We start from the raw sequence: 9,909 nt of genomic DNA on the forward strand, positions 1-9,909 counted from the left end.
CGCCCCCCCCCCCCCCCCCCGGCCAGTGGTAGCTCAGTACCACCCGGGAGTTGACTAGAAATACAGATTACTAGGCTACCTGCCTGCTCCATTGCACAAAATCAGGAACTCTGAGGACTGGTCCTGGAATGTGTGTGTTCTAATAAGTTCCCCCAGGCAGTTCTGATGTATGCTCACGCGTGAGAACTGCTGAACAATGTGAAATCCTGGGTGTGTGTGTGTGGGGGGGCATGTATGTGTGGTATATGTGTGGTGTGTGGTGTATGTGTGGTATGTGTGTGTGGTGTGTGTGGTGTGTGTGTGTAGTGTGTGTGGTATGTGTGGTGTGTGTGTGGTGTGTATGTGGTGTGTGTGTAGTGTGTGTGGTATGTGTGGTGTGTGTGTGGTGTGTGTGTGTGTATGTGGGTGGGTGGGTGTGTGGTGTGCGCACGTGTGCGCGCATGCACGCCTGCCTGCCCGTGGAGGTCAGAAGTTGACATTAGGGGTCTTCAGTTGTTTGCTACCTATTTTTTGAGACAGGGCTTTTCATTGAACCTGGAACTCACAATTTGGTTAAATTGGATGGCTAGCTAGCCCCAGGGAATCCTCTTCTTTCTGCCTCCCGAATCCTGGGATGACAAGAGTGTTCTGCCATGCCTGGCTTTTCTGTGGGTGCTGGTATAACTAGAGGTTTATCTCCTGCCTGTCAGGTCCTGAATAACTACTCTGAGGCTTAATATTAATTATAAACTACTTGGTTTATTAGCTCGGGCTTATTATTAACTAGCTCTTACAAATTAAGTTAACCCATGTCTATTAGTTTATATTTTAACATGAGATTCGTGGCTTGTTACCTCACATCTTGCTTTCCCAGTAGCTGCTGGTGGCAGCCCGAGTCTGCCTTCTTTTTCCATTTATCTTTTTTTTTTTTTTTTTTTGATTTCCTGCCTGGCTCTATTCTGCCTGGCTATTGGCCAAGTCAGTGTCTTTATTAACCAATGGTGATAAAACATATTCACAGCATACAGCAAGACACCCACATCATGCCAGATTCAAACGCGGCTCCACATCTTGTACAGCAAGCTCTTTCCTGATGGGGCCATCTCCTTATCTCCATTTTTCTATGTTTAACTTTAGTTCCCACTGTAGGGACACAGGGAGATCTGTTGACCAGTGATAAAGGAGATATGGGGCACAGGGGATAGGGAGTGAGGAGGCGTTTTTTGAGAACTGCATGAATGAGTGCTGCGTGTCTGTCTCCCCATCCCTCTCACCCCCTAACTCCTCTTGTGTTGTGGCCCCCACTGTCCCTCCAAAATCCATGCTCTCTTCTTTACTTATTATTGTTGCATGTATATACAATATGTACACACACGTACAACCTACTGAGTCCACTTAGTATTGCTCACGGACATGCATCCAGGGCTGACACGTATGTTTGTGTTTTGGAAATGGATTGGACAATCCAATAGTAGCGAGTCCCTGATGGAAATAGCTTCTTTCTGATCAGAAGTATTGGCCACTGAAGCAATTACTTACATTGTTCTATTATTAAATAAGATCCAGGAGTCAGATATTGGGGTAAATACCTCATAGATCCAAAGAGCAATGGAGGAATGACCAGCTGATCCTGACTCTGCACGCTTTCCCAAATTCAAAAGGATTACGCATCTTTTTAAAGCCCTCCCAGCTACTTCCTATATCCCCATATCTCTCTTCTCCAAAATCTCCATGGCTAATTCTGGTCAGCCAATTGGCTCTATTCTCTGATTCAAGATAAACTTTATTGGCAGTCTCAGAGTGTCAGTGTGAACAAATACCCCACAACAGGTTACTGTGGTAGTTTGAATGTAATTGGTCCCCTATTCTCATGGGGAGTGGTACTATTAAGAGGTATGGCTTTGTTGGAGGAAGTGTGTCACTGCAGGGGTGGGCTTTGAGGTTTCCTATGTACAGGATACTGCCCAGTATCTCAGTAAACTTCCTGTTGCCTGTAAGATGGAGGACTCTCAGCTCCTCCAGCCTGCATGCTGCCATGCTCCCTGCCTTGATGATAATGGACTGAACCTCTGAAGCTGTAAGCTGCTTCCTCAGTGAAATGTCTTCCTTCATGGTATCCCTTGAAAGCCATAGAAACCGTAATTAAGACAGGCACCGATTGGTAACTAGATGTGTTTTCATGACTTCCTGTCGCCTTCTGACCAAGAAAGCATGCTCAAAAACAAAAGACAGGGAAAACAAATCTCCACCTCCCTCTATGTTCAACCCAATCAGCTGGCCCAATGTGTTGCTGCTTAAGAGGGCTGGGATCTGTTGGGTGGGAATGTGATTGGCACTGTGAGTCATAACAGTGATTTTCTTTATATTTTTCCTTTCCTTTTAGCTTCATGGAACAGACACAGAGAGTCCTGAGCTGGCTCCCTCCCGTCCCTGCTTCCCAGCCCAGGAAGAGAAGGACATTGGTGCGATCTTTCTTTTCCAAGGTCAGACACCAGTGTCCTTCCCACCACGATGTCGCCACGGTGTAAGATGTGCACCTGCTTGCTCTGTGCTAGAACTGCTATGCCTGGGCTCCTTCTGGGGGCCGTGCAATGACTTCCTTCAACAGGGATAGAGGGTGCTTATGAGAAGTTGAAATGAGAAGGATTCAGCTTGCTGCTAACTCAAAAGTTTAAAAGAAAAAAAGGAGGCTGTAATAAATACTCAGAAATAGCGATGCTGGAAAGTTACAAGGTCTTCTACACAGTGCTGAGCAAGCAGCCTGATCTGGACCTGGACCTGCATCCATTCCTGCTTCCTTCCAGAGGATGGGGCTAGCTTTGTCTTTGGCATTCTCTCTTCTCTCTCCTCTCCCCCTCTCCCCTCTCCCCTCTCCCCTCTCCCCTCTCCGCTCGCTCTCTCTCTCTCTCTCTCTCTCTCTCTCTCTCTCTCTCTCTCTCTCTCCATCCCGGTATAAATGCAGGGACTTTCATGTCATGGTGCACATGTGGAGGTCAGAGGGTAATCTTGGATGTCTGTCCCCACCTTCCACCTCTTTTGAGACCAGGCTTACCACACAGCAGTCATCTCACACACCTTGGGATTCTCCTTCTCCCATCTTGCCATAGGAAATTTGGATTATAGACAGGCGCCATTGTGCCTGGCTCTACCTGGGGCTCAATCTCAGGTCTTTATGGTGGCATGGGAAGTGTCTTACTCATCATCTCCCTGGTCCCTAATTGGGAGCTTTCATTGTCTGGGGCCTGATTCTAATGTGGGCTGCCTAGTTCTGTGCCCTGAGGAACACTAGTGCCTTCTTGTCATTGGTGCTCATCTGTTCTCTAGGGGGCAGCTCATCTGATCATGAGAAAGGTAGCCTATATCTTGGTCTATCTTCTATTTTATCTATATCTTATCTCTTGTCTTACAGTTACTTCGTGTTTAGTTTTAGAAGTATAGAATTTTGTGTAGAAGCACAGTGCTTCCCCATTGTGGTGTTTTTGCTTTTTCTGCTTCATCTAGGGAATTCAGATGTTGGGATAACCTCCAAATGTCCTGAGATGCTTACATATGTGTAATTGATATTTGTTGAGATGTTGCCAATTGAGTCACCTGCTAGTGAGGGGTTGGGGACAGTGACTATTGAGAAAGGTCTCTCAGGATTTATCATATTGCTGGATGGAGAGGCAGGGATATCAGCCCGACTGCAGAAGAATCAAGACAGAATTGGAAGAGAAGAATTGGAGAAAGCAGGTATCATACAAACATGTCGTTCATTTTGTTTAGTTAAAAGGACAGCAGAAGGATGAGAGGGACTTGGAGGAGGAAGAGGGTCAGAGAACTTTTCAGAGAGGAGAAATAACATAGCAAGGGACCTGTGTCTCAATGACAGTCTCCTTTCCTCTTAGCCTCGGTCACACAGTTTACTACTGTATGTCTCCCCAGTCACACACACACACACACACACACACACACACAGAGAGAGAGGGGGGGGCACACGTGTTTACTTATCTTTAGTTTAGAAGAAAAGAAACTTGAATAGGCAAAATAGCATTTTCTTTAGAGAGAGATGTTTGGAGCTGAGTTCAGAGTATGAGTCTGAGCCCTTTTGGATTGATTCATATTCTCTCTCTCTCTCTCTCTCTCTCTCTCTCTCTCTCTCTCTGTGTGTGTGTGTGTGTGTGTGTGTGTGTGTAGCATGCTAGATGTCTCAACTTCAGGTGTCTTCTTCATTGCGCTCCACTCACACTAGACTGGAGCTCACCGGTTTGGCTAGGCTGCCTGGCCAGAGAACTTCCGAGTTCTTTGTCTGTTTTTCCCAGTGCTGAGATTCTAGGCATGCACTGCTACACCCAGCGTCTTATGAGGGTGCTCTGATCCTCATGTGTGTCGAGCAAGCACTTTACCGACTGGACCATCTTCCCAGCCTCTGAATTAACACACTTTTGACCCACCACCCAGGTCTCTTGGAAACTGAGGTTGCGGAAGCAGGAACCTTTGAAGAATGTGTTTTTCATCTTGGCAGAAAGAGCCCGGGATCCTAATGCTAAAAAGCGCCATCTGGCAATGAGAGGCCTGGGCATGTTGGCCAGTGAAGCCCCTGACAAGGTAGGGGAGGTGGAGTTGAGACAGCCTTCCTAAGACTCTGAGCCCTCAAGGCATGGAGTCCCCACAGCTGGGGCAGGTACCCATAGATTGGTAACACTGTAACAACTCACACAGACCTAGCAGTAAACAGTGCTACCTGTTTTGGGGGCCTGAGTATGAGCTGGATCCATAGCTCAGGATCTTGCAAACCACTGTTGGCTAGACTGTGGCTTCAAGAAGCTCAGGGTGCTTTTCCAAGAATGGCTTTTTGCAGAACTGGTTCTTCCAATGGTAGAACTGAGGTTTCTCTTCCCTTGCTGGCTGTCTGCTGGGGGCCACCCCCCTTTACCCAGGATCCACACTCCCAAAACATGCTAACCTCTCTCTTCAAGGCGTCTCTTGCTCCTGTCTACTCTATGGGAGTCTTGCATAATGTAGCTTAGCAACCAGGAGAGACATCTGGTTACTTTTGTCACTTCAGGCTAGAGGCAAGCCACTAGTTCTTTTTACACAGGAGGACAGATTACGTAAGGGTGTGACTCACTCAAGGTTGTCTCAAGCTGGCACACCTCAGTTCTGTCAGCCTTGGGAAATGAGCTACGGGACTGACTGGCACAGGTTCATGCTGTTCTCCTTGAGAGTCTGAATGATTGTCTCAGATTGTTTAGTAAGAACCACTCTCATACCCTGTCCATAGCACCTGTCCACAGGGATACCATTTTATGTCCTCTCCATTACAAAGACACCAGCTCTCTGAAGGGCCCTAGAATACTCTTGTCCACCCTCTCTGCTCTTGAAGTACTACACTAGCTCCATGACCCAGAGACCTTATTCCTGTTTGTCCTCTCTGTTCTTCGAAGAGCTAGGAGGGCTCTTGGGCTGGATTACTAGAAACATTTGTATTTGGACAAGAGTTAGTAGCAGATTCATAAGAAAGTGTGAGCGTGTAGCATATGTACATACACACATGTGGACGGCATGAACACAGAGAGAACTGCTTGTGAGGAAGGAGGGGAGCAGCAAGAAGAGTGGTGGAAGGGAGTGTTACAAGGAGCGGGGCCACATGTTTATCCCTGCTGCCCAGCTAGCTTAGCCCCCGAAATAACCACACAGAAACTGTATTAATTTAAACACTGCCTAGCCCATTAGCTCTAACTTCTTATTGGCTAATTCTTACATCTTAATTTAACCCATCTCCATTAATCTGTGTATCACCACGTGACTGTGGCTTACTGGCAAGATTCTAACCAGTGTCCGTCTCAGGCAGAAAATCCATGGTGTCTCTCACTCTGCCCTTCTTCCCAGCATCCAGTTCTGTCTTCTCTGCCTTCCTAAGTTCTGCCCTATCAGGCCCAAAGCAGTTTCTTTATTCATTAACCAATGACAACAACACATAAACAGACGAACCTCCTACACCAAGGGAGGACGGGGAGGGTAGTGGGGGATGAACATGAGCAAACATGACTGAACAATGATATATATGTTAAAAAGTCATAATGAAACCCTGTATTCCTTTTTACCTTAACAAAAAATATTAATTTAAAGAAGAAGGGAAAGATAGCCAGGGCCTCTCAGTCCCAACTTGGGGCTACTGGAAGATTAGGGATAGAGATGCTCTTTAATTTAAATAGTGTGTGTGTGTGTGTGTGTGTGTGTGTGTGTGTGTGTGAGAGAGAGAGAGAGAGAGAGAGAGAGAGGTGTGTATAAGTGTGTGTGAGTGTATGAGAGTATGTGTGTATGAGTGTGAGTGTGTGTGAGAGAGTATGAGTGTGTGATACTAATGCTTTTTCAACCTCTGTAGCAGGTGAGAAAGTACAAGAAAGTTTTCCTTGCCCTCCTGGTGCACGGGCTGTATGACCCCGTGAGTTCTGACGTTATCCACGAGAGCATGAAGACTCTGACCATCATGCTGAGCAAGATCCAGGGCCAACGCCTGGGCTCCTTCTTCGTAGATATCACTCTTCAGACCAAGGCTCTATTGGATGATGTAAGTGAGAAGGGTAAGCATAAAATCCTGGGCTATGAAACTGTCCTGGGTTAGAAATGAGGATCCTAAGCCGTGTGGTGGTATTGCCTTTAACCCCAGCAGAGGCAGAGGCAAGCCGAGCAGAGGCCGATCTCTGTGAGTTTGAGCTTTGCCTGGTCTACATAGTGAGTTTCAGGACAGCCAGGACTACATAAACAACAACAACAACAAACAAACAAAAAAACCCTGTCTCAAAAAACAAAAACAAAAGGAAATGAGAACCTCAGGTAGTAGGTTTCTTAAGAACAATGTCTGCATCACTCACAATTTATGAATCAATTTTATTGAGAGGAGTTATGGGTGGGGTTATGGAGAACATAAGACGTGCGGAACCCAGTCACTCCCTTTTGAGGAACTTTCATGTCAAGAGGGAAGTGAACATGTGCAGTAGTGATGACAACAGTGTGATGGCGATGCCAGCCGGTGCTCAGTACTCCCTTCTACGGCAATGATGATGGTGATGCCAGCCGGTGCTCAGTACTCCCTTCTCTGCAACAAGTTAGCATTTAGTGCGCCCTTCCTGTGTGTCATTCACAGTGCCAGGCGGTTGCCATGGATACTTATGCAGTCCTTACAACAATCCTCTTAAGTGGGTGCGACAGTGATCTTTATTATAAAATGAGAAAAGTGAGGCACAGAAAGATCAGGACCTGCACACAGTTCACTGAGGCAGCACACACCCTGAATGCAACTGACTGACTGCAGCCGCCGCCCTGTTAGCCCCCAGATAAGATGCACCAACCAGGAAGGGCTCAGGTGCAACCTGTGGTCTCAAGTGAAGACTCTTGCATGACCAACTTGCAGGCTGACAAACAGCCTGCTGCTGTCTCTCTATCAAAGACAGCACCTGTCAGACATCCCTCAGACCTTTACTTAGCACAACCCAAAGCAACTTACACCTGTCCCTGTCGCCTAAGTCCCAAGCTAAACAAGAGAAAAGGAGAGTCATGGAGCTCACAGAGCTCAGAACCTATATCGGAGTTACTGGCACACTTGTCAATGTTCATCTTTCCTCCAAAAGAAGAGATGTTAGGATATTAGTGGAGATGGCCCACGCTGGCCCAGAACCCAATATATAGCACAGGCATTTGTCCCCTGATGTCAGAAGGCACAGGGTCTTGAGTATGATGCCCCCCTTTCTGTGTAACTCAGAGCGATGGTCGTGGTCTGTTCTGATAGAGGCCTGTTGACGGTGATCGGCTTTTTGTTGTTGTTGATGGAAACCACAGGAGAACGACGGTGTGCGGTACTCGGCCTTTGTTCTGTTTGGGCAATTGGCTGCATTTGCTGGGCGGAAATGGAAGAAATTTTTCACTGACCAGGTTAACCAGACACAAGATTCCCTCCTGATCCATTTACAGGACAAAAGCCCTCAGGTGGCCAAGGTGAGACAACCATTTTTTGCTCATTTTGTGAAATCTTTGCTGTCCATGGAGGGGGTGGTGGCAGCTCTGCTAAGTGGAGAAGCCAGACCCTGGAGTTCCTGCCAGGTAGAATGACCTGTACGGTATCTGTGTAAAGCAAAGGGGCCCCCAGGGTATAATCTTTCCTACTTCCGCTTTGACCTGTCTCTGCCCAATCCAACACCTGCTGGTGCTAGCAAGATAGGGAAGGCCAAGCCCCCAAGGATGGTGTGCAGAGAGTTCTACAAATTCATCTTGGGGGAGGGGAGGAAGAGAGTGTGGATGAGTGTAATTGTGAGCGAGGCTGTGCACATGGCAGAGCGGTATCCTCTCTGTGAGCCACAGAACGAGCCATGGCCATTCTACGAACAGAAATCCTTCAAGTTTCAAGCTCACAAATGACCTGAAAATTACATTCCCAGTCTTGGTGGCTCTGACCTGAGATTGGCTACAGTCCTTTGGGATCACCTTCCCTGCCCGGAACGCTAGAATTCTCTAATAGTTTAGGCAATTGGATGGCAATGTTATTTCCCTCAGGCTTGCAAAACGACTGTGCGAGCCTGTGTTCCGTATCTGAAACCCAGGAAAGAGCAGCGTTTCCAGAGTGAAGAAGATCAGCGGAACCCCAGACTTTCCCGGCAGCTGGTGAGTGGGTCAGGGAGGAGAGAGTTCTCTTGGGAGTCCCTCCCCTTCAAGCACCGGAAGTGGCCAGTGCAACAGGAAGTTGCCTCCCCTACCTCCTAAAACAGCTCAGGCGGGTATGGCAGTTGCAAAGGATCCATAACGCGATGTAAAGGGTAGGATTCCTGGAAGATGACAGTGTTACCATTCACTCAGTTCTAGTCCTTGGCTGCTTCCACTCCTGCGGCTTCTCCTGGTGTCCTGCCCACAACCTCCCTCACATGTACCTTTTCTAATTTCTTTCAGAGCCATTATCATCCTGAGGTCCTGCTATTCTTCTATGCCAATAAAATCCTCTAAATCCAGAGCGGCAGAGAAAATGGCCCCGTGTGAGTGCCCTGCTCCGGGCATCCCGTTCCCTCTGCTCTGTCTCATTGGGTACCTCTTTGACTCTGCTCATATGATAGTAACAAGAGAGGACGTCAGAGAGCTACTGAGGGCAAAAACAATCTCCTGGAAGTGTATCTCTGCACTCAAAGTAAAATTCTCCATTACTTTCACAGATCTCATTTCTTCCCTATACAAACAAATTTGTTTAGAGGTATATGCTTCCTTTTCTAAATTGCGTGTGTGTGTGTGTGTGTGCACATAAATGTGCGTCATTGTGGTGGTGAGGACAACCTCAAATACTATTCCTCAGGTATAGACCACCTTTCCACTGAAACAGGGTCCTCAAACAGCCTGGGACTTGCAGATTAGGCTAGCCTTGATGGCTGGTGAGCCCCCATTATAACTACACTCTGGTGAACCCAGCTTTTTTTTTAATTCTCTCATATATTATGTCGCTCATATATTATATCTCAACCATAGTTTCCCCTTCATCCATTCTTCTCAGTCCCTTCCTCCACCTCCTCTCTGTTTTGAGAGAGAGAGAGAGAGAGAGAGAGAGAGAGAGAGAGAGAGAGAGAGAATGAATATGAATGCAGGCCTCCCAGGGATTTCAACCAAACATAGCTTAACAAGTTACAATAAGCCCAGACACAAACTCTCATATCAAGACTGGATGAGGCAACGCAGTTGTAGGAAAAGGGTCCCAAAAGCCATAGGGGTTGAGAACACAGCCCACAGAATCAACTAAGCAGGGCTCATAGGGCCTCACAGACACTGAAGCTGCAAACACGGACCCTATGGGTCTGATAGGTCCTCTGCATATATGGTATGGTCGTGTAGCTTGGTGTTCTTGTGGGACTCTGAACAGTGGGAATGGGGGGTGGGGTGGGGGCATCTCTGACTCTTTTCCCAACTCTTATTTTA

General features: G+C 47.2%; 1 protein-coding gene across 11 annotated transcripts in view; it reads left to right on the forward strand.

The window, feature by feature from the left end:
• The window catches only part of Mro (maestro), a 21,308-nt gene extending 12,153 nt beyond the window's left edge, over positions 1–9,155 (forward strand). For 4 of the 11 annotated variants that reach the window (XM_050151728.1, XM_050151730.1, XM_050151726.1 and 1 more), the window contains 6 exons: positions 2,363–2,462; positions 4,420–4,566; positions 6,347–6,532; positions 7,801–7,956; positions 8,512–8,619; positions 8,902–9,155. In XM_050151728.1, the coding sequence (XP_050007685.1) occupies positions 2,367–2,462; positions 4,420–4,566; positions 6,347–6,532; positions 7,801–7,956; positions 8,512–8,619; positions 8,902–8,955 (747 nt within the window). In that variant the 5' untranslated portion in view covers positions 2,363–2,366 and the 3' untranslated portion in view covers positions 8,956–9,155. The remainder of the gene's footprint in view (positions 1–2,362; positions 2,463–4,419; positions 4,567–6,346; positions 6,533–7,800; positions 7,957–8,511; positions 8,620–8,901) is intronic. The other 7 variants (XM_050151733.1, XM_050151725.1, XM_050151729.1 and 4 more) reach the window with 7 other exon arrangements.
• The last annotated feature ends 754 nt before the right edge of the window (positions 9,156–9,909 follow it).

Source organism: Alexandromys fortis, unplaced genomic scaffold (assembly GCF_014885135.2).
Source record: "Alexandromys fortis isolate MF-2015 unplaced genomic scaffold, M_Fortis_MF-2015_v1.1 scaffold_71, whole genome shotgun sequence".
Taxonomy (NCBI): Eukaryota; Metazoa; Chordata; class Mammalia; order Rodentia; family Cricetidae; genus Alexandromys; species Alexandromys fortis.